General features: G+C 34.5%; 1 protein-coding gene across 7 annotated transcripts; it reads left to right on the top strand.

Annotated features, from left to right (window-relative positions):
• Positions 1–8,671: 8,671 nt before the first annotated feature.
• Positions 8,672–11,539, top strand: LOC104119718 (gibberellin receptor GID1C-like). Of its 7 annotated transcripts, none has more exons than XR_011409444.1 (3): positions 8,874–9,238; positions 9,338–9,402; positions 9,971–10,176. XR_011409444.1 is itself a non-coding variant. In XM_009631294.4 (3 exons), the coding sequence occupies exons 2-3, from the start codon at positions 9,352–9,354 to the stop codon at positions 11,026–11,028; spliced, it is 1,047 nt and encodes a 348-aa protein (XP_009629589.1). In that variant the 5' UTR covers positions 8,955–9,102; positions 9,338–9,351; the 3' UTR covers positions 11,029–11,539. The 7 variants fall into 7 exon arrangements, 2 of the variants coding, with proteins under 2 accessions (XP_009629589.1, XP_009629588.1); XR_011409443.1 differs by having other exon boundaries at positions 8,882–9,102; positions 9,976–10,176; XR_011409440.1 differs by having other exon boundaries at positions 8,884–9,238; positions 9,976–10,176.
• The last annotated feature ends 14,512 nt before the right edge of the window (positions 11,540–26,051 follow it).

Raw genomic sequence — 26,051 nt, 5'->3', positions numbered from 1 at the left:
TATTTGTCCTTCATTATACTTTCTTGACATATTTATCCTTACAATTATACTTTAGGATCATATTTGCCTCTCATCTGTTAGATCGCCATGTCCCACCTTTGTTTTCCTACATGGCGCCTATGTGGATTTCTTTTTCTTCCAATTTAAATATGGTCACCTATTTAAGATAATTTAATCCGCCCACCCAATTTAAATGAGACACACTAACTCTATTGTTGTGCAACTTCTCGTAATTTACTTTGGTTACTGCAATAATTGTGAGTTGTATTAGATTGCTGATTTTGAGTTCAAAGTTATTGTTTGCCAATATGTTGTCGTTGCTATAACTATTGTATTTCGCACAATCTTTGTAAATGTCGTATTAGAAAATTACTTTTCGTTGATCAATCATGGTCAATTGACCTAGTTTAGACTTTACAGAGTTGTATCTCTACAAATACTTCAAAACATCATTGAGTGATTCATATCTCTAACTCGTAAGTATTAAAGGGAAACAAATTATCATAGACAAAGGTGAAATAATTAAATAAATAAATCAATTAGAGATAACACTATAGTTTCGTTCACTCATTATCCAAAATTTTCTCGCTCTCCAAAAAATATGGAGCTGACCCGGAGAAGAGAGATGGACGAGTTGGGAGGGGGGGGGAGGGGAATTGGGAATTATGATTTTCATTTATTTTAGTTAGTGTGTCTTATTTAAATTGGGTGGGCGGATTAAATTATCTTAAATAGGTGACCATATTTAAATTGGAAGAAAAGAAACTCACATAGACGTCATGTAGGAAAACAAATGTGGGACATGGCGATCTAACGGATGAGAGGCAAATATGATCCTAAAGTATAATTGTAAGGATAAATATATCAAGAAAGTATAATGAATGGGCAAATGTAACCCTTTTTAAAAAGTATAGGGGTAAATATGATCATAAAGAATAATGAAAGGCAAATGTAACACGTTTTAACGTGTAAGGGATAAATATGAACCTAATGTATAACTGTAGGGATATTTTTGATAAAAAAAAACTTAAACAGAGGATAAATAAGGCCTATTTATGATAGTAGAGGGGCAAATCAAACCCTTACCGTTTTATTTTTCCATTTTAGTACCTCAACTCGATAAAGTTACCTATAATAAACCTTTCCCTCAGAGCGTGTATCTCAATTACCTCACATAAATACCACGTAAGATGCTTAAGACCATTTATTATTTGACATTTGTAATTTGTGGGTCCCATCTTTTTTAAAACCAACTTACAATTTTTTTTTCTCGTTCCTTTCTTCTTCACCACTGCTCTGTCACAACCTTCTCTTGCCCAACCACCATTTTCAATGGTAAAAGTCCAAATCTGATCCATTCATGTCCTACTACATATTTTAACCAAACCTTAGTCCAGAAATTAGTCTAAACAAACCGTAAGATCTTTCTAAAAAAATATCAAAACCATTCCGATAAAGTTTCCCTCGGAAAAAATGTCATCTCGGCGAAGCTCATCAAAATTAACAAACCTCCTTAAACACCTATTATTTCCCACCCCTAAAAGTTTTAAGCAATTTCGTCATTCCAATCGACCAAAGAAGATCGCCGGAAATGTTGTCCCCGCCATACCTTTACCGTCAACTGAAAAAATGAGATAGACCAATGCCAAAATAATTAGTTTACGTGAAATAGAGGCTGGCCAATATATCGTTCAAAGCTGCAATGAAGAGAAAGGAGATGGGGTGGGGGACGGGAAGAAACTGTCGGGAGAAAGAAAATGTGGGGGTTTTGGGGGGAGGGGAGAGGAGAGATGGGTAAGGAAGAAGATAAGAAAGGGGGATACGGGAGGGATTTAGGATTTAGTATTTTTTTAAATTTTTTATTTGTTGTCTTTTATTTACTTTTCTTTTTTCCTTATTCAGATTTAACATTTTTTAAATAGAATAATTTGAAGGACACACTTTTTCTGCGTGATTGGCACGCACTTTGACCACGTCAGCTGTGCCACTGTCATATAATCATAGTCAAAGGTCAGATGTGTTCACCTATAAGCAACCAGCTAAGTTGAGGTTTTAAAATGGGAAAATCGAAAGTTTATATACCGGCTTTAAAATTCGATGCAAGTTTAGATAGCTCGGAGGCCATTTTGCCTAATTTTTTTAGAACACTAGTTACGTGTTCAAACGAGTGTTATTGTATCGTAACATTACTTTAAATATAATCTCTTTTGATTGTTATATAAATTTTATTACTATATCATATTGTTAAATAAAAAGTATTACTTTATGGAACGTCTTATTAGGTATACATCATGAAAAGTAGCATCGTTACCTTTTTTTTTTCTTTCATCTTATTCTTTTTTTTATCATTTACCATATATTTTTATATAATAATATTACCTCGTACCTTTTTTTTTTTTTTAATAATATTACAAGTTTATTTTTCTTACTGTTTGTGCATGACATTATGAAACGACGACAAACAATACAATCTATCAAAACATTATATATATCAAAATGCTCTAGTACAGTACAATAATATACGACATTATGAAACAATACATAACAAGCTTTTGAAATAACATACAAGCTTTTGAAATTGATAAACATTGATCCTATACAACTAACTCAACAAAAAAAAAATTGTGCTTCGTAGTATTTCCAGTAGGGCGTAACATGACCTCGTCACTACTCTACTGAGGTTAGGCTTGGCACTTACCGGGTACCGTTGTGGTGTACTCATGCTGCTCTTCTGTACATCTTTTCGTACAGATCCAGGTTCTTTCTACCAGGCTAGAAACCGGTGAGATAACCTGTACGCGAAGACTTCAAGGTACATATGCCAACGTCCGGAGACCTAGGGGTCCCCCTATATCCATGTTATGTTATTTTTCCTTATTCTTTTTAGACTTTGATGTATAGAAACACATAGTATTTCTCTTAGAAGCTTGTGACTTATTTCTACTAGGTTTTGGAAGTTGTAATTATTGTTTTGTAATTTTATATTTATTTCATATGTTGAGATTTGGGTTTCAGATTTATATTATGTTATTCCGCAAATTTTTGGCTTACTTAGTCTTAGAGACTAGGTTTCATCACGACATCCTACAGAGGAAAAATCGAGGCCATGACATTTATGTTCCCACATTTCAATTTTTTAATTATAAAATCAATTGAAGTCACTATTGTTCTCATCTTGATTTTTCTCTTTTGATTTGATAAGCGTATTTTAAAATTTCAATTAATATGATTTATATAAGACAAAATATTTTTTTATTTTAAATTCTTAAATATTAGGACTTTATTTATTTTAATAAGAAAATATTTAATATGCAAAATTTTAATTAATTTCAAGGTCCCGCCTATTACAAACTAACTTAAATTATAATTATGTCCATTGTAAAAAAAATTTAAAGGTTAAAAAAGGCGAATGATATTTCGCTAAAGATTTTTGTGCGTATAGTGTAGATTCTATGTGAGTATTTGTTATTCATCCTTCCTAAAGTGTTACTTTTGACTTTTTTAAGAGTTAATTTGATTAAATTTTAAATTTAAATTAAATTAGATCAACTTAATTTATATATTCAAAAACTATATGAAAAATACTATTAGTTTTAATTTTTCTTATGTTATATATGATACAGAAAATTAAAATATATTAGTCAACATCATATAGTTTGAATATCGAAAAGTAAAAGTGATAAGGTGAAGTACTTTTATTTTCTTCACTTTGTTGATTTTGGTTTTTTTTCTACTCCAATAAATTATCATTTAGACGGGAAAAAAATTATCCTTCCACATCATAATCCAGAGATTACATAATTAGAATTACAAGTGATATCACTTAACTTAACTGTGAAATGTTATTTAAAAGTAGTGAGTTTTTCAGTTCTTATCTTTTACATATATATTTGGAGGTAGGGTGATATATGCCTTCCCCTTTGTGTCCTTTCTCATTTCCCACGATCAATAAATCCTAACTCGATAGCAAAAACCTACGCGGGTGTACTGAAAAAATGAAGTAGTCTTTGACATGCATTTTCATAACTACATTTTGTCATTTTAGTATGTGAAAACTTGCAATTTAGTATACTTATAAAGTTTTTAGAAAGGAAAGCGAGCGCAATAAAAAATATCTAATGTCGACTTTTCTATTCGTAAAATACTTATAAAAATAGTTTGACCTGTTGGATTACAATTATTTCAAGAAGTTGACTATAACTCACAATTAGTCTACATAAGAAAAAACATTTCTAGAAGGTTATTTTCTAAATAGTAATCGTATCATATAACAAAAGGAGTGATTACTAAAGGGTTATAAGTGTATTAATACATGTTAACAAGCATACCAACAGCTTCACAGAGGCGGAGCTAGGAATTTAATTGTGTGGGTTCTAAATTTTATAATAAAATACTATTTTCGGCGGGAATCGAACCCCCATCTTTCTCAGCGAACTCACAACCCTTACCATTGAACCAAGATCCCTTTTGTTATTGGGTTCGGCAATATATAATTATATAGATTTAGTAAATATTTCAATACAAATACAGGGTTCCGAAAAAAGTCACTGGGTTCGCCCGAACCTGTACCCACTACTGTAGCTCCGCCCTGCAGTTTCATGAAGCTTGCGTGTGAGAAGAATTAACTCAAATAGTTGTTCATCCAACCGCTTAAATAAATATAGTCAATGGATGTAAAAATATATGTATGATCCATATATAATATTTGTATAACCTAGTGTAATCGGTATATAATCTATGTATATCGATTAAATAAATAAATAATGAATCTGGCCGGCTATTTGTGTAAAAATTCTTTTTGTGGTTGGCCATATCCCTTCAAACAAGCTTATGAGGTTCATGGGATATTAATAATAAGGGCTAAATGGAGTTTGTCGTAGAAATGACGTGGGGTTGTTACTTTTTAATGTGGTATTTAGTTTTTATCCAGCATTTTTAATGCTGAGTAAAAATAGCCGTTATTCTATTAAAATTAATACGAAAAGTCGGTTTTATCCTTTCTTATGAGTGCTGTGTAAATATTAAGGACGTTCACCACTCATGAAGTTAAGGACATAGTGTCCTAAAATTTAACAACAAAAGGTGCAAATACATGACACTTTGTCCTTTAATATTTATACAACACTCATGAAGTTAATGATACAATGTCCTTAATATTTACACAACACTCATGGAGTTAAAGACACTATGTCCTTTACATTTATACTGCACACATGAAGTTAAGGACACCATATCCTTAATATTTACACTGCACATATGAAGTTAAAGACATGATGTCCTAAAGTTTAACAACAGAAGGTGCAAATACAGGACACTTTGTCCTTAATTCACACAATACTCATGAAGTTAAGGACACCGTGTCCTTAATATTTAGTTATTTACACAATACTCATGAAGTTAATGACATAGAATTCTAAAATAAAATGAGCATAATGTGGAATAGCTAACACTTCAGCCTATCTTGTGCTTTTCCTTCTTGATATCCTTGGAGTAGCTAAAGGTGGAATAGAAGGTATCTCTTTGATGGAACTTCTCTTACACATTTTGAAGAACTTGTACCAGAGAGAAGGCATAGATGAATTTAACAAGCAGATTTGAGAATCCGAAGATTTAGCTTTTGGATAATTAGAGTTATTGTCCCGCTTCTTATGCATGCTTCAATAAATTCTCTTGGAAAATAGTATATTCTAAGCTTGTATATGGTCAAAAGCACCTGCATTTAAGATTGACAATTAAGTGCTGCACGGTAACTTTTTTATTTGTTGGGTTAGGAAACATTAGTTCACGCAGGATTGATTAGTATATTGGTGGTGGGCTTTGACGATAACCACCAAGAGGCATAACTGGAGCAAAGAAAGTTTGAGGTGGAAATATGAATGGGTACATATGTATATATATATATATATGACACGTCTTATATATACAGCTCAATTTACGTTTTAAGATAAAGACAAGCAGTGAGATATACTATATCCTATCAATTTAGGGATGGCAAATGGACTGGGCAAGGTCCTTAACATTTACACTGCACATATGAAGTTAATTACATGATATCCTAAAGTTTAAAACAAAAGGTGCTAATTCATGACACCTTCCTTAATATTTACACAATACTCATAAAGTTAAGGACATCATGTCTAGCACAGGGATATTTTCGTTCAAGCGGGTAAAGTTTATTAAAATATTAACTAAAGAGTAAATACATTTTAAACAGTGGTGTAAGAGTAAATACAACTCTAATTAGTGGCTAACTGTTCACTTCCCCAAGTTTGTCCATGTCTTGCCGCAGCCCAAAACTGTGTGCCAAAACTCGATCTTATAGCACCATTATATGCTCCATTAGTCGAATTTGCACAAATCAATATTTAGAATCTACTAACTTTTTGTGTTCTCATTTCGTCATTGACATAGTCTGCTGTAAGCTTTACTAAACATATTATTACTAGGTTTACTTTTGGTGCTTTATACATACTAGTTAACTTATGTATACAAAAAATTATTTATTTAAAAGCACCATGTTTAGGCAAACATCGACAAATAAATTGGGACGGGGAGTAATAATTTCATATAAGTACCTCTTTTTTCTTTGGGAAAACCACATAGATTAAGAGTGATAAGATTTATTCCATCAAAATGTACTGATAAAAATGACATAACTAGTTGGTTCTATACTGTTGAGCGTACATAATTGATATATTTTGCAGGATTAGACACATGAAACACATCCTACACAAGTACCACAACATAAAAGAATAGTAAAAGTATGAAAAACCCTTTAATGACTCCTAAAAAATAAAGAAAAAACCACAAATGGCTACATATTTTTCCATTATATATCTTATTAACTTGATTACTTGAGAAATTGTATAGCATTGTTAGGTTAGGAGATTATATTATATTGAGGGGGTTGTGGAGGGGAAACTTGGTGGGGAAACTAATGATTCACAAGAAGCCAAGATATATTAGGATGATGAATGAAGTAAAAACGAATCGGTGTTTAGTTTTTGGCCACATGAGTGATGTGCATCAGTGCATGAATGACCAAATGAAGTACAGAGATGTGCAACCAAATAATGCCACAAACAATTAATCCAACTAACTTATTTTTTACGATTTGACCCCTCAAATACCTCAAAAATCCAGCTGGGACTTTAATATCAATTGTACTTATATTCCATCAATCATTCTACCTACTTCAACACTTAAAGTTTACTGAACTTTTGTATCCTTTATTTGTTTTCTATTAATTACAAGATATTTCCTTTAGGGGAGAAATGATATAAAGTTCTTGGTGAATTACTTGAAGTGAAAACTAGCATATACCCATATATCAAAAGAAAAACGTCTGTTACTTTAGCATTTGTAAGTTCTCATTTATTTTTCTCAAAGTCTAAAGGCCCGGCTAATTTTTTTTTTTTTCACTTTTTTTTTAATATTTTTTATTTTTTTCGAAATCAGTGTTTGACCATAAAATATTTAATTTTCATTTGAAAATGAATTTCAAAATTTTTTGAAATTTTTTAAAACTCCAAAAATTTGTTTCTCAAAATTTTTCACTTCAGATCACTCACAAAAATTAAAAAACAACCCAAAATTGTATTCATGTCCAAATACAATTTTAATTTTCAAATACCATTTTTTTCTTTAAAAAAAAAAAAACTTTTTCCCAAAATTTTACAATTCGTATGTCCAAACGCGCACTAAATGCCTTCCTCTAGTTGAAAAATTAACAAGCCGTTGGCACACTTCTTTTGGTTGCAAAATGGTTGCAAAAAGAAGTGTCAACACATTATTTGCTTAGAAACTGTTAAACAAGCTCCAAAAGCCGTGTGGTAAGCGTATTAGAATATACAGTTGAACACTTGGAAAATAAGCCTCACAAAATTAAGCTTCACACGTGAGTCTCGAGGCATTATGAGAGTGCCCTACTCCAAGGCGAACCCCAAGAAAATCTCCAAAAAATAAACTTTTAAAATACTAATTGCAGGACAATATATTTAGACCTTTTTCCTTGTGAAAAGAGGCACTCACCTTATGTTGTCACAATTCAAGTCTCTGGCATAACTCTTCGTACTTCTATGGTTTATCCCGTTCGGACTGTATTGCGAAGTTATAACCAACAACAGTCGATAGAACAATAGAAAATTAATTAATTAATCTATCTCCAATCTCAAATTCATTTTATCTTTATTTCAGATTTCTACAACTTAAAAGCAGAGGTAAATAATGTGCATTCCAAGCTTCACCCTCCAATTCTAGTTTAAAGAAAGCATTTTTTTTTTTGAAAAAATTATAGACAAATTTATCCAATAAATCTCCTTTTCTTTATCCAATTTTAGAAACCACACCATGAAATGATAATTCGGGATCGACCTTCTTTTAATCTCAATTCGTATTATTATTATTATTATTATTATTATTATTATTATTATTATTTATTATGAATTGATAAATTTTGTGCTAATTATAAATTTAATATAATTTTTTTATTCGAAATTGAAACCGATAATATAAATAAATAAAGTCGAAGGAGTTTTTAGAGACCACACCCACATTTAAGAAAACTCTCAATACCGTAACGGGTAATGTGTACTTTTATATTTTTTCTTCAAAGGATACGTGTACTTCAAAAGAGATACATACAAACAGCCAAGTTTTGTTCACTTTGTGTCAACATCAATTTGAAGTCGTAGGCACTGACGGACTCCGTTTGTCGTTACGTGCCTCTTTGGCGTTCCCCCAACGCTCCTTAGCTTTTGTCCCAATGGACGGCGTTCCCTCACTCTTTTTGTCTTTTTCCACCCAATTTTGGCAATAAACTAACACTTTCAGGGCCAAACTCATAAATACCCCATACTTTAAGTCCTCCCCCCCAAAACCATATCTATGCTAAAAATCACTATGTGGGTCCCACAACTTACCCCAAAAAGTTTATTACCCTTTTTGCCCCCCATAATTTGTCGTCTATCTATTCGAAGCCCTCTGTCACCCTTCACACTTTAGCATCGATCTACTACTCCCTGCTATTTTGCGCCGGAATCCTTATCATTCACCCCCTTCAATTCTCTCACCTCATCTCAACTGGTCATTTTCTTGCAGATAGTAAGCTACTACCCATTTCTCTCTTCTTGTTGTTTGGCATACATAAATGAGCTGAGGGAAGAGTTTGTGTGGAGTGGGAGATGAAATTACTATCAGAGTTGGAAGCTTTATTGTTCTTTTGCTTTTTCATGGAAATGTAATCTGTTACTATTTCTCAAGTGTGGAATTCTTTTTTCAAATTGGTTTTATTTTTCGTGGTTTTTGTAATCTGTTTTCTTTTTCCCCACATCAAAAGGAGCAGCTTTTTCTATGGCAAGAAATAATGAAGCTACTGCCAACGAGTCCAAGAATGAATCTAAGGTAAATATTTTCTTTTCTCTAATTATTAAATTTGTTGTGTTGATTTAAGGTTTTTTTTTTTCTTCAAGATTTTGGTTTCTACGTTATGGTTTGAATTTAGTTTGGAATGATCTTGTGTAGGTTTGTACTGAAGATTTGGAGGGGTAGGGTTATGTTTATCTTGGAACTTGTATTTTTGAAAGGTTGTACTTGCTAAAATATTGGTTCTTTGCTGCTATATTTGGTCTATCAGTGCTCAGTACCCCAGAAATATGCTTGTTTTTATAGGAAAATGAGTGTCCTTTTGTGTAGATTTTCAGTCTGTATACCTTGGTAGTGCGGGTCTGGAATTGCTCTAATTGCTCCGCTAAAGACTTTCTATTTTGTATAATGGACCTGAATCATTTTTGCTATTCCTCTTTTAGTATGCTGCAGTGTCATACTAGTATTTATGCTAAATATCATGATATATGTGTATAATAAATGGATAGCTTTAGTTGGGCACAGCATCCTTGAATAGGACATTGTAGTGTTATTTACAATTGTGTTGCAAGTGTTAGATGTAAATTGAGAATATTGTTATGCATAGTGCAGGTTATCATCACTTCAAAATCGTACAATTTCTCAACTTTCACCTCTGTTTTCTTATAGAGGGTGGTTCCACTCAATACATGGATCTTAATTTCCAACTTCAAGTTGGCTTACAATCTTCTTCGTCGCCCTGATGGGACTTTCAACCGTCACTTGGCAGAGTTCCTTGACCGTAAGGTCCCAGCCAATGCTAATCCAGTTGATGGAGTTTTCTCTTTTGATGTTGTCATCGATCGTGAAATAGGCCTACTCAGCCGTGTCTATCGTCCATCTTTTGAAGATGGAGCTTCGACGAGCATAATTGAACTTGAAAAGCCTGTGACTGCTGATGTTGTACCTGTCATAATTTTCTTCCATGGTGGAAGTTTTGCACACTCTTCTTCCAATAGTGCTATCTATGACACGCTATGTAGGCGCCTTGTTGGTAATTGCAAGGCAGTTGTTGTGTCAGTTAATTACAGGCGAGCGCCCGAAAATCGTTATCCTTGTGCTTATGATGATGGATGGACTGCTCTTGAGTGGGTTAATTCAAGGCAATGGTTGCAGAGCAAAAATGACTCAAAGGTTCACATATACTTAGCAGGAGATAGCTCTGGTGGTAATATTGTTCACAATGTGGCTTTCAGGGCAGTAGAATCCGGCGTACAAGTGTTGGGAAATATACTGCTGAACCCTATGTTTGGTGGACAAGAGAGAACTGAATCGGAGAAGCGATTGGATGGCAAATATTTCGTCACACTTCAAGACCGAGACTGGTATTGGAGAGCTTATCTTCCTGAAGGTTCAGACAGGGACCATCCTGCATGCAACCCGTTTGGTCCAAATGGTATAAACCTCAATGGAGTTAAGTTCCCTAAGAATCTTGTTGTTGTAGCAGGGTTGGACCTTGTTCAGGATTGGCAGTTGGCCTATACTGATGGGCTTAAGAAGGCTGGACAAGAGGTTAAACTGATATATTTGGAGAAGGCGACAATAGGTTTCTACTTGTTGCCAAATAATGAACACTTTTATACTGTCATGGATGAGATAAGTAACTTTGTGAATTCTGACTCTTAGTAGATTTAACCTTGTCAAAGTAGGATGCTTGACGAGACGCTTGATGTTTTCTTGAAGTTAGTACCTAGCCTTTCAACCGTTTGAAAGATTATATAGCATTACCAATTACTGCTTTATTGGTCTTGCTAGTGCTTGGATTCTGCTCCAGTGGCTGGGTTGGTTGTTGGAAGCAGAAAACCTCAATCATGTAGCTGGATCTGTGCTATATTTATTTCAGGTACCAAAAGTGTCTGGATATTGGTTGTATATTCTAATAGATGCGCCAGTGGTTATGGTCATCTTGTCTTCGGCTAGCAGATATGCTGATTTACAGTTAACCTTTCCCATGTTAACCTCCGTAGTAGAGGGGGTAAGTCTGGTGCTGATCCATCAGGGGACCAACCGGTGCCTTGCTAATATTATATAGGTGATCATACTACTAGGCTTCATGGATGAACATCCTAAATTATGAAGTTGTATAATATCTTGAATTATTAGAACTGTGTTTGCGCACACGCGTTATCATTGTTTATTTTCTTTTCTAATTGTCCTTTATCACTTCCTTGATCTTGAACACGTACATCCTTAGAACACTTCCTCCCCTTAGAAGATGTGTTTTCAGGTACTGTTTCTTTTCTTCAGGATGCACACAATATGAACATATTGAACATATGTAATTCAACATATCTCATTGTTTTAAGCAGAATTGTTTCTAAGAATTTATAGTTCTCTTGCACATGAACTGAATGTCCAATGAGGTCTTTCTATGTTTTGCAATAATGAAATTTGGCATTGTTGGAGGTGGTAAAAATCAGTCTTAACACATGAGGTGATTTTCTGTTGGCTAGCAGCCAACTTGGAAGTGTTACCTATTATAGAAGTATTGATCCTTGTGTTGGTGGAAGGTAGTAGGTATGCCGTGAAATAATTGAGGTTCCGGTAAGCTGGCTCGGTGCTCGGGCACTATTGTTATAAAAAAGAAAGGCTTAAATGCTGGTATTATTGTGTTAGAACACTGGTGATTTTGGAATATTGACAAAGAACCAGTCTTGTCTTTTGCTAAATTCATCTGTCTTTGGTTAGCTTATGAATCTAGTCCCGTAGTGTCAAATTGGTGAAAGTTTCACTGGCAAGATTGTTTCTTTGCCCCCTTTTCCCTTTCCATTCTACGCCAATTCTTTCTTCATATTTACAAGAAAGAGTTGCTGAATATGTAACTTTCGCTGCTAGGTTATGGACACATATTTTGGAAATAGGGATACTTGCAAATATAGATAATGACTTGTTCGGGAAACAGTGGACTTGCGGTGATTGCTATTTGGATGTACTAAAAATCCCTTTTTTTTTTTCTTTACTTTACTTTGGGGAGGTTATTTTGTTTTGGGGTTCGTGTATTTGAGCTAGCCAGGATGTGACATCTGTTTAGTATTTACTGTCCTATTTTATGGGACAATTCTTTTATTGGAAAACTATTAAAAATTAGTCTTCGAGCTTTATTTTTAGTGAGATGACTTGTTTGGACCCACTTTATAAAAGGTCATTCCTTTGTTTAGGAGAGATAAAATAAAAAAATATGTGGAGTTCTTACCATTATCATTTCATTATTTGTTACTTGACATAAATTTGCCATTAACTTGTTCTTTTTTTTTTTTAATTTCTCAAATTTTGTGTGTAATCAAAGAATTTTACGTCAAAATGGAATGGAGTAGCTGTTTTGTCTATTTTTGTGGGTCCTTGCATTTGGTAAATGTGAATAAGTGAAAATTACTTGTAAGAATGGAAGTCATTGTCATGGAATAAATGGTGTCTAATCATGGAAAATGACCAGTAAATTTGAGTGCTTTATTGGTTTTAGTTGAAAAAACAGGTGTCAAGGGAATAATGTTCGAACTATAGAAATGATTCATCAATGTTGGAACAGGAAGGAAAAAGCAGAATTCGTTACTTTGCAGTATTCCTGTTTGGGATACAATAATGACCAAGTTTTTAGTGCTCATTACTACAATAGTTGTTAGTAAATACCAGGTTTTTGTTTATATTAACCTTGAACAAGAAACTAAGAGATATATATCAAGAAATCGTAGGGTATATACTATAACTTTAGTCCCCACGATAATGATAATAAAGCTCAAAAGTTCATTTATCTTCACAAGAGCAATAAGAATTTCTTTACATTTTTTTCAAGAGGTTTTAGGCCTACAAGGCCTTTTACAATGTTCAATTTAAGAAAATATCTTTTTTAGATCTCTTACGTGTAAAAGAAAGATCTCTTACGTGTAAAAGAAAGACTTCTTACGTGTAAAAGTAAATCTCTCATGTGTAAAAAAAGAGGTAAGGTCGTAAAACTAAAAACAAGTTTGTAAAAAATCAAAAAACCAATTGACCCTTTTTTCAATGAGAAATCAATATGAAATTACAATGTAATACTTCCCTTTCTTGTGTATTTTCGCAAATATACCAACTACATAAAAAAAAAAAAATCTCTTTCCCCACAAATGTGCTGTTTACAATGGTTAAATGACACCCGGTGACAATACATGAGAGGAATTGATAATTGTTTAGCCTTATATTAGGTTTTGGCAAAGGCAACTACAAATAATTGGCAATTATATAGTCAAATCTTAAAATTCATGTTTTATTATTTATTCCTTATTTTAGATATACAAAAAGGAAAATAAAGTTGTGATAGTGATATACATTTTGATATTCACATTATCATTATCGTTATAATATATTTATTGGCTACTTCATGCCAATATCTATAATTAGGCTTTTTTTCTGCTAATTACGTAAGTACGTTATCCCGTTTGCAATCTGGATATTGGGCTTCGAGAAGAGGGACATGACTTGGTCCAAAAGATAGATCTCGGCCCAACTCGAACCAAGTAAAGATGCCGAAATAAAAGAGATTTTTTCTTTCCTATACAATATTTAAAACTTATTTACCAAAATTATCTTAGTTTTATTTATTACCCGCCCTAAACAAGGATTGCTTACAAATTATATATAATCCATTATTAGTACCTTAAATTAAGGGATTTAGTTACACCTTTTTCCTTTTTTCTCTCTTCTCCTCTTTCCATATTCTTTGTCGCCTCTCTCCATATATAATCTATTATTAGTACCTTGAATTAGGTGATTCAATTACCCCTCCCCCTTTTTTTCTCCTCCTCTCCTCTTCCTCGTAGTGCCTTTACTGTAGTATTTATGTAAAATGAAAAATAGAAAAGTATTATTTAAGAATCACTTCCTCTCTAAAGAAAAATCGGAAACATTGAATCCCATTCTTAATAGAAAGATTCTGCCGAATGTCGAACGTCCTTATGGACAGGTTTTCACGACAATCCAATTCAAAATTGGATTGACTTACACGTCCTTTACTTTACAATTATCCAATTTCAAATTGGATTAAGTATTTACTAATATTTTATATACAACTATTATATATATAAATATTAATTGTGAGTGCTAAATATATTTACATATATACTTCAACCAAGAGATATAAATTAATTTTTTATTCCAAATAAAATTTTTTAATTTGTCCACAATATTAATTATATCCTCTGTGCTAGCAAAGAATATAATAATATGTTATTTGGACTAATAATTTAATTTATTTGACTAATTAAATTCTTTAGTTTAATTATCAAAAGGAATTTAGAATGCCGAAATACTTAATTTTGATATAAATTTGATACATCTATAACAATATATAAACAAAAAATAGTTTTTATACGACTAATTATATAGTATACAACTTTTTTATAACTTATCTACAACTCTCATACATTATTTTTACCCGATTAAATATAACTACAATATCATACAACTTAAATAAAATTTTCATACACATTTTATACAATATGTCTTTTGTATATGATTTGTATATATTATGTATGTGGTGTGTTTTTCCTCTCGAAAATTTCAACCAAAAATTCCTTTCTTAATACAATTTTGATATATATCAACAACTTTATGTAAAAAGATAGCATTCATAAATTAAATACAAATTTTATATAATGATTCATACATTATACAACTATTTTTCAACTTTCATACAATATTCAAATAAAAAATATATAAGTACAACATAATACGATTTAAATATAATTTACATACAACTTTAACACAACTTCTTCTTCTTCTTCTTCTTCTTCTTCTTACACCCTCAAAATTGAGATATAAACTCTAGAGAATATTTTTAATTGTTTGCAACAACATCAAATCCAAACAAACAATAGTTTTTGAAAACTCAAATTCGAGTTCAAAGCTTCGGAGCTTTTTAATGGTTGTCAATGGTGGAGAATCAAATACCTTCAAAATTTATTGATTGACAATTTCAATTCGAATACCAATTGTGCAACATGAAAATGAAATTGCTAAGTTAAAACTCTATATTGTAACAATTAAAATTTATTGATGAATTTCCTGGGAAAAAAAAGAGAGGATGAAAAGCAGAGAAAAATGAAGGAAGAAAATTGGGGAAAGAACTGAGAAGGAGAGAAGAGGAGAGAGAGAGAAAGTGAGACAAAGAGAGAGAGAGAGCGCGTGTGTAAGGATGGAGATTCCCTATTCAATTCCTACTATAAAAGGGATACTCATTTAAAACTATTTTATATAAAATTGGTAAATTGTATATGCCCGTGTAATGTTAGCACTTGATTAGGGAGGGTACTAAAGTTTCATATATAGTATAGGAAGGTAAAAATTCCTAAATAAAATGAGCTTTTTTCACTTTTAGCATGCGTCAGAAACTATTTACATTTGGTAGCCAAAAAGTATATAAAATTTGTATATTTTTTTGTATATAACATATAAATATATATATATACAAAAAAATATATTTTCGGCTATTATTTTCAGATCGACTATATAATGTCATTTTCCTTTCATTTGATTTTATTTGAAAAAATGACAATGTATAGTCGGTGTAAAAATAATAGCCGAAAAATATATATTCAATTACGTTAACTCAATATACCTCAAAATAAATAAAACTTAAGGTGCCTAAATAATGTATTCAATTACATTAACCACATAATTATTACTACTAGGTTTTACTTTTTCAAAGAATAATTTGATAAGAAAGCTAAAATGAGGTATGTCGTTGGAAGGACACTTATATATATTCGACTGTATTGTGATAAGCTTATATGTTGTTCTACGTGTATATTATTTAAATGCACAACAAGTTCATATCATATTCGACATAACACACCTTGTTGTGTGAGGTTGTTCAAATTGTCGATCAGTCTCAAACACGATTAAACAACAACAACAATAACCCAGTATAATCCCATTAGTGTAGTTTGAGGAGGGTAGTGTGTACGCAGATCTTATCCCTACCCTGGGGTAGAGAGACTATTTCCGATAGACCCTCGGCTCCCTTCCTCCAAGAACTCCTCATCTTGCTCTTGGGGTGACTCAAACTCATAACCTTTTGGTTGGAAGTGGAGGGTGCTTACCACTAGAGCAACACACTCTTGTCTAAAACACGATTAAAAGAGAAAGATTATAATATAATACGTTGACGGGTTTGTAAATAAAAACTAGTCATATGTATTGTGATAATCGTAATACAGAATACATTGAGACTTACCTAGACAATGTCATAAAAAAAAGGAGCAAAGAGTTCCATCAAACTGTAATCTAAAAGTAAGAGAGTATGAGCAAGGGTTCCACATCATGATTATGCATGCGTGGTGCAAAATAGAAAAGCGACTACCAAAGTTATCATTATTATTTATTATTAAGAAATTTTAATATAGAATAGGAAATGGATCACATGCACTTAATATTAGAAAACATATTCTTTGTCCTCACTTGCACACATACAGCAGAGTAGGAGGTATCAACCGCCAAATCATAACCAAGTTGACTTTCGAAGGAAACTGCATATGTTCAATGAACCATCAATCTTATATACTAGGGCAAATGTCCAAATATGCCGTTGTATTATACGTAATTGAACATATTTGTCATTCGTTAATATTTTAGTTCAAATATATTTTTACCGTCACATAGTTGGTCCATATATGCCTTTTCGAAACGGAATTCACTCAAACTAATTAACTCTTTCGTTAATTATATTAAAGTGTATCACAAACACTATTTCTTTTTTATTAGTATTTTTTTTTTACCTTTCTCTTTTCTTTCTTCTTTTTTCTTTTCTTCTCTTTTTTTTTTCTTTTTCTTTCTCCCTTATCCATTTCCTCCATTACTGATGTTTTCTCCATTTTCGTCACCAATTTCACTTGACAAAACTCATGAATTCCAATTACTAAGAAAATTCTCCCATAAGGTAATCAAGTATCAATTTCACTGGCCCTCTAAATAAACGAAATTAAATTGTTCCAAAAATTATGCTTTAAACTATAAAATAATAAAAATATCTCAACCTTTAACAATACTCAAAATACCAAAATATTTAAATTGTTTCCAGAAAGATAATTTAATGATTAAAAGCCTAGAGTTCAAGTTGTAGTGTTATAAATTTGAGTTGTTAGTCTTTTTTTTATCTTTTTTCAGCTGGACATTTTCTATTTTTTTTTATTAACTATGTAAATTAGGGGTGTACATGGAACGAGTTGGTTCAGTTTTTATCAAAACCAAATCAAATCAATTATATCGGTTTGGATTGTTCGGTTTTGTTGGATTTTTCGGATTTTTTGTTACATAAATATTATTCAATCTTACTTTGTTAAATTTTTTAGAACTAAATATATGTTGAGTAAAAGTTTAAAAATTGACAAACATATGATCTATAAAAATATTCTTATGGGAGAATTTTCTTAGTAATTGGAATTCATGAGTCTTTTCAAGTGAAATTGGTGACGAAAATGGAGAAGACATCAGCAATGGAGGAAATCGGATAAGGGAGAAAGAAAAAGGAAAAAAAAAAGAAGAAAAGAAAAAAGAAGAAAGAAAAGAGAAAGGTAAAGAAAAAAAGTAATAATAAAAAAGAAATAGTATTTGTAATACACTTTAATACAATTAACGAAAGAACTAATTAGTTTGAGTGGATTCCGTTTCGAAAAGGGCATATATAGGCCAACTGTGTAACTCTAAGGACATATATGGACCAACTATGTGACGGTAAGGGCATATTTGAGCTAAAGTATTAACGAAGGACAAATGTGCTCAATTTCGTATAGTACAAGGGCATATTTGGACCTTTTCCGTATATACTATATTAAAAATACGAAGTCTAAGCTTCTTAGCGAAATATTGTCCGTCCTTTTTACCTTTTAAAAACTCATTTTATATTTGATAAAATTGTAATTTTAACTATTTTCCTAATATTTAGGATTCTAAATCAAATAAATTTTAGTTATTAAATTTCCCCTTTTTGAACTAGGTAAGAAGTCCTAATATTTAGAACTTTAAATGAGTAATATTATTTTTCCATGTTTAGATTTTGTAAAAGTATGTACAACGACAAATATATTACCAAGCAAACGATTATCATGGATAGTAGGTACAAAGTTTACACGAAGAACAGTGGCTAATACTTTAAAAACTTATCCCATTCTCAAAATCAACTAAAAATTTGATATCTAACTATTGCTTTGAACCATGTAAGAAATTTTAAACATGAATTTAAAATTAAATGTGATGACCCAAAATGTTATCTTTAAATTTAATAATTAATTATGTGTTCTAAGACCTTAAAAAGTACTATTCATCATTTCTCGACTTGCGTGCGCAGTCCATAAATTTTTTCTGAATATTTTTATGTGAAAAATTGATTAAAATGTGAAAAAGAGTCTTAAAACTCAAATGAGTTAATTTTGATCAATATTTTGAGCAAACAGATTCAAATAAGTGTTTTGATAGTTTCGGTAGGTCCGTATCGTGATTTGAGACTTGGGTGTATGCCCGGAATTTAATTTGGAAGTCCCTAGTTCAAGTTATGGCTATTTAACGAAAACTAGAAATTTAAAGGCTAAAGATTTCTAAAATTTGACCACGAATTTGATATTTTGATATCGGGGCCGGAATCCGATTATGAAAGCTGGAATAGCTCCGTTATGTCATTTATGACTGGTCTGTCGAATTTGGTGAGAAACATAGTTGATTTGACGTAATTCAGACGTTCAGTTGTGAAAATAGAAGTTTTAAAGTTTTCTTAAAAATATCATTTAATTTGGTATCCGATTCGTAATTTTAGGTGTTAAATTGGTATTTTGATCATGCGAGCGAGTTCGTATGATATTTTTGGACTTGTGTGCATCTACGGTTTAGAGCCCCGAGGGCTCAGGTGAGTTTCGGATAGCATACGGACCATTTGAACTTTGGAAAAATCTGATTTTTGAGCTTCTGCTGTCATCTGGTGCATGGTGCTTCGCGATCGCAAAGCCATTTCCGCGATCGCAAAGAGGAAATTTTGAGCCGTGAGTTTTACCCTTCGCGTACGCGAAGATAGGCACGCGATCACGGAAGGTTAGTTTTCAGTGCACCGCGAACTCGTAGAATGGATCGCGTTCGCGAAGAAGGAATGAGGCAGAAGCTGAAGCACAAAATTTGTGCTACACGATCTCACAGTGTGGTCCGCGATCGCAGAAGGCTGAGAAGTTGTGCTTCGCGTTCGCGAGAGCACTGCCGTGATCGCGTAGTGCAAATTGACAGCCTGTGCTAATTGTGCTTCGTGACCGCGAAGAGTAAAATGGACTTAGGCAGAAATTGTTCTACGCGATCGCGAACGAATTTCCGCGATCGCGATGAGTAAAAATCTGGGCAAACAGAACTTAAGTTCTGAAAATGGGATTTCGTCCCATTTTTTATCATTTTCGATTTTGAGCTCGGGTAAGACGATTTTTGGGCGATTTTCACGGGAAAATATTGGGATAAGTATTCCTTATCCTATATTGATTATATTCCATGATTCCATACTCATTTATATCATGAATCCGTGAATTTATTGAAGAAAAATCAGATTTTTATAAAATCTTCCAAAAATATAAAATGAAGATTTGAAAGCCAATCAGATATCGGAATTCGATAATTTTTATATGGTTGAACTCATATAGGAACGGGTGTTCGAATTTTGTGAGTTTTTCGGGATTCAAGACGTGGGTCCCACTGTCGAATTTTAAAATGAATTTCGGATTTTAATCCGAAAATTAGTAAATTCATATGTAATTAATTCCTACGATTTGTTTTGAGTATATTGAATTATTTATGACTATATTTGAGAATTTCGGACACGAATTCGCGAGGCAAAGGTTTATTAGATTCTTGAATTTGGTTGCAAAGCGAGGTAAGTGTCGTGGTTAACCTTGACTTGAGGGAGTAGGACTTATTTATCTATTTACTACGTGATTTAACGTGTGGGTACAACATATATGTGAGGTGACGAGTACATATGCGTTGTGGTTGAGTCAAAGCATGCAGTTGGAATTTGTTTATTATGAATAATTGCCTATTTAATTAAGATATTCTTGTTTAACTTTATTATTGATTATTTGATCATTATTCGTGAAATTATTATTCATTTAATTATTGTTGAATATTTTGGAAGGTGAAGTCGGTATTTTGGTATTGAATTGATTGAAAAGTGCATATCCCCGCATTTAAATACACTTCCAAATTTATATTATTATTTTCATGGTAAGGAAGAGTGTAAAAGCACGAAGGGTGATGCCGTGCCATTTTTATTATTTATAATATCATTGTCATGGTAAGGAAGAGTGTAAAAGCACGAAGGGTGTTGCCGTACCATTTGTGAGTATAAAAGTACGAAGGGTGTTACCGTACCATTTGTGAGTGTAAAAGCACGAAGGGTGATGCCGTGTCATTTTCAGAAAGTGTAAAAGCACGAAGAGTGATGCCGTGCCAAATGAGAGTAAAAGTACGAAGTGTGGTGCCGTGCCCTTTTCTTATTATCAATTGCTCATTTTATTGCTAATAAATTTAAATGGCTGCTAAGTGATACTTCTCCTGCTGAAATTATTATATCATTCCCCATCGCATGTTTCCTCCCAATTTATAAATTGTTATTTGTTGTATTATTGTTACTTTGTATCTGTATATACTTGTACAAGTGGTTTACGTACGTGTCTTATCATAGCCTCGTCACTACTTCGTCGAGGTTAGGCTCGGCACTTACCAATACATGGGGTCGGTTGTACTGATACTACACTCTGCACTTCTTGTGCAGATTTTGGAGTTGGTCCCAATAGCGTACCATAGACGTATTCGGGTTTAGCTACTTAGAAGAGACTTGAGGTATAACTGCACAGCGTTAGCAGTTCTGAAGTCTCCTTCTATTTTATCTTAACTATGTATTATCTTTCAAACAACTTGAATATTATTCAGACCTTTATTTGTATTATTCTAGTAGCTCGTGCACTTGTGACACCATATTCGGGGATGTATTTTGATAATTCGGTATTTATAGTCTTCCGCACTTTATTTCAGTAATTGATTTCTATTTAATTAAATTTGCTTGAAAATAGTTAAGATTATCTCAACGTTGGCTTGCCTAGCAAGTGAAATGTTAGGCGCCATCATGATCCTGAAGGTGAAAAATTTCGGGTCGTGACAGTTGGTATTAGAGCCCTAGGTTACTTAGATTTCACGAGTCACGAGCAAGCTTAGTAGAGTCTGAAGGATCGGTACGGAGACGTCTTTACTTATCTTTCAGAGGCTATGAAGTTTAGGAACAATATCACTTCTTTCTTAACCTGTCGTGCGATCTTATTCTATCATCGATGATTGAACCATTATATTCTTAGTCTCTCATAGATGTTGAGAATACGTAATACTTCTACCGATGGATAGGGACCAGAGCCCCTGGTGGAAACTATGACCAGGGGTAGAGGTCGAGGCCAAGGTCGTGCTAGAGGCCGAGGCCGAGGCAGAGGTAGAGCTCAGTCTAGAGCTCGAGCAGCAGCACCTGTTGTAGAACCTCATATGGATCTTCAGGAGGTGGTTTTCGTTCAGACTGTACCGGTTGGACTAGTTCAGGTCCCGGAAGGATTTATAGCTACTCCAGTGCTTCAGGACGCTCTAGTCCGTTTAGTTAGTCTTATGGAGGGCATGGCCCAGAATGGTACATTTCCAGTAGCACCATCCATCTCACAGGCTGGGGGAGGAGCACAAATTCCCACTACTCCAGCTCCGGAGCAGATGGCTCCCTAGAATCAGGCTCCAGCAGCCCCGCCAGTTGGGGTAGTTCAGCCAGTTGTTGCTGCACAGACCGATGATAGGCTCGCCATGTATTCTGAGGCCTTATTGAGACTGGATAAGTTTACTAAGCTCTTTCCAGTTCATTTCAGTAGTACACCTTTTGAGGACCCACAGGACTATCTTGACCGCTGCCATGAGGTACTGCGGAACATGGGTATAGTTGATACCAATGGGGTTGATTTTGCTGTATTTTAGATGACGGGTTTCGCCAAGAGGTGATGGAGAGATTATATACTTACCTGACCAGTTGGATCGCCTGTATTGACCTGGGAGCAGTTTTCACGGCTATTTCTAGAGAAATTCCTCCCTATCACGTTGAGAGAGGATTACCGCAGGCAATTTGAGCATCTACAGCAGGGCAGTATGACTGTCACTCAGTATGAGTCCCGTTTTGTGGATCTAGCCTGTCATGCTCTTCTTTTACTTCCTACCGAGGGAGAGAGAGTGAGGAGGTTTATTGAGGGACTTACTCACCCTATTAGATTTCAGATGGCCAAGGAGACCGGAAGTGAGATTTCTTTTCAGGCGGCTGCTAATGTTGCTAGGAAGATCGAGATGGTTCTTGCACAAGAGAGAGAGCAGGGGTCTGATAAGAGGCCTCGCCAGTTCGGTGGGTTCAGTGGTGCCTCGTCTGGAGGCAGGGGTAATTTTGGTAGGGGTCATCCTCCCAGGCCATTTCATTCAGCACTCCAGGCATCCTACAGTGCACCGCCGGCTCCTATCAGTGCACCTATGATCTAGAGTTTTTAGGGTGGTTACTCAGGTCGACAGAGACAATTTCAAGGTCAGCAGTCACAGCAGCCGAGATCCTGTTATACTTGTGGTGATCCGAGGCATATTGGTAGATTTTTTCCCAGGTCTCAGGGCAGCATGCAACAGCAGGGCTCTCGTGCTATGATTCCAGCACCGGTTGCTTCACCGCCTTCTCAGCCAGCTAGAGGTAGGGGTCAGACAGCTAGAGGTGGAGATCAGACCATCAGAGGTAGAGGTCAGGCCGTTAGGAGGCCAGCCAGTTAGAGGCTGTCCTAGGGACGCAGTTCAGAGTGGTGGGGCCCAACCCCAATTTTATACTTTTCTAGCTAGGCCTGAGGCCGAATCATCTGATGTTGTGATCACAGGTATTATTCTAGTTTGCCATAGAGATGCTTCAGTTCTATTTGATCCAATATCTACTTATTCCTATGTGTCCTCCTATTTTGTTTCATATTTGGTTGTGCCTCGTGATTCTTTGAGTACTTCTGTGTGTGTATCTACACCGGTGGGAGACTCTGTTGTAGTAGATCATGTCTATCGTTTGTGTGTGGTTACTATTGGTAGTCTTGAGACTAGTATGGATCTTCTACTTCTTGATATGGTAGATTTCTATGTCATCTTGGGTATGGATTGACTGTCACCTTATCGTGATATATTGGATTGTCATGCCAAGAGAGTGACCCTAGCCATGCCGGAGTTACCTCGGTTATAGTGAAAAGAAACTCCTGGTCATTCTATCAGTAAGGTTATCTTTTATGTGAAAGCTCAACGTATGGTCGAGAAGAGGTGTCTAGCTTATTTGGCTTATATTTGCGATCCCAGCGCGGATGTTCCTTCTATGGATTCAGTCCCAGTTGTCCGTGAGTTTCCAGATATATTTCCTGCTAATTTGCCGGGGATGCCACCCGATAGAGATATTGATTTCTGTATTGATTTGGCTCCGGGCACCCAACCCATTTCTATCCCACCATACCATATGGCCCCACTGGAGTTGAAAGAATTGAAGGATCAATTACAAGACTTGCTTGATCAGGGATTCATTAGATCCAGTGTCTCGCCCTGGGGTGCAACGGTATTATTTGTAAAGAAGAAAGATGGTTCAATGCGAATGTGTATAGATTATAGGCAGTTGTACAAGGCTACTATTAAGAACAAGTATCCACTGCCAAGAACTGATGACTTATTTGATCAGCTTCAGGGTGCCAAGGTATTTTCAAAGATCGACTTGAGGTCTGGTTACCATCAGTTAAAGATTAGGGCATCTGATATCCCTAAGATAGCTTTTCAGACTCGGTATGGGCATTACAAATTCCTAGTGATGTCATTTGGGCTGATAGATGCCCCAACAACATTTATGGATTTGATGAATCAGGTGTTCAAGCCCTATTTGGATTCTTTTGTGGTTGTATTCATTGATGATATCTTGATTTACTCCAGCAGTCGAGAGGGGTATTAGCAACATCTTCGGAGTGTGCTTCAGACTTTGAAGAATAATCAGTTATATCCAAATTTTCAAAATATGAATTTTAGTTAGACTCAGTTGCCTTTTTGGGGCATGTTGTATCGGTAGAAGGCATAAAAGTGGATCCTAAGAAAACTGAGATTGTTCAGAATTGGCCTAGACCTACTTCAGTTACAAAGATCCGGAGTTTTCCTGGTTTGGCAGGTTATTATCGTCGGTTCGTGGAAGGGTTTTCATCTATAGCAAGCCCATTACAGACTGACCCAGAAAGGTGCCCCATTCAGATGGTCAGACAAGTGTGAGTTGAGCTTTTAGAAGCTCAAGACTGCTCTAACTACGACGCCAGTATTGGTATTACCCACAGGTTCATGATCTTATTCGGTATATTGTGATTCATCTCACATTGGGATTAGTGTAGTATTAATGCAAGATGGCAGGGTGATTGCATACGCGTCGCGACAATTGAAAGTTCACGAGAAGAATTATCCTGTTCATGACTTAGAATTGGCAGCCATTGTTCATGCGCTGAAGATTTGGAGGCATTACCTCTACGGTGTCTTGTGTGAGGTATTTACTGATCATCATAGCCTTTAGTATCTGTTCAAACAAAAAGATCTTAATTTGAGGTAGAGAAGATGGTTGGAGTTGTTGAAAGACTATGATATCACTATTTTGTATCACCCCGGAAGGGCTAATATGGTGGTCGATGCTTTGAGTAGAAAGGCTGTGAGTATGGGCAGCCTTGCTTATATTCCGGTTGGTGAGAGACCGTTAGCTGTAGATGTCCAGACTTTGGCTAATCAGTTCATGAGGATAGATGTTTCAAAACCTAGTCGGGTTCTAGCTTGTACAATAGCTCAGTCTTCTTTATATGAGCGTATCCGAGAGTGACAATAGGATGATCCTCATTTACTTGTCCTTAAGGACACGGTGCGATATGGTGATGCCAAACAGGTTGCTGTGGGGGAAGATGGAGTTCTGCGAATGCAGGGTCATATTTGTGTGCCTAATGTGGATGGGCTTCGTGAATTAATTCTGGAAGAGGCCCACAGTTCTAGATATTCTATTCATCCAGGTGCCGACAAAATGTATCAAGATTTGCGGCAACATTATTGGTGGAGGAGAATGAAGAAGGATATAATTGCATATGTAGCTCGGTATCTAAATTGTCAGCAAGTCAAGTATGAGCATCAGAGACTTGGTAGTTTGAGACAGCTACATGAGAGTCTGAGTCGGACATGTAGAGTAAATATCCACACTTTTCACCAGCTCAGGTACCTTTTCTAATTCCGTTCGAGGACGAATATTTGTTTTAGAGGTGGAGAATGTGATGACCCAAAAGGTCATCTTTAAATTTAGTAATTAATTCTGTATTCTAAGACCTCAAAAAGAACTATTCATTATTTCTCGACTTGCGTGCGCAGTCCGTAAATTTTTTCGGAAAGTTTTTATGTGAAAAATTGATTAAAATATGAAATAGAGCCTTAAAACTTAACTAAGTTGACTTTGGTCAACATTTTGAGCAAACAGACTCGAATCAGTATTTTGACAGTTCCGGTAGGTCCGTATCATGATTTGAGACTTGGGTGTATGCCCGGAATTAATTTGGAGGTCCCTAGCTCAAGTTATGACCATT

This window comes from Nicotiana tomentosiformis, chromosome 1 (assembly GCF_000390325.3).
Source record: "Nicotiana tomentosiformis chromosome 1, ASM39032v3, whole genome shotgun sequence".
Lineage (NCBI taxonomy): Eukaryota > Viridiplantae > Streptophyta > Magnoliopsida > Solanales > Solanaceae > Nicotiana > Nicotiana tomentosiformis.
The sequence above is the reverse complement of the archived record's forward strand: the minus strand, read 5'-3'. Positions and strand labels throughout refer to the sequence as shown.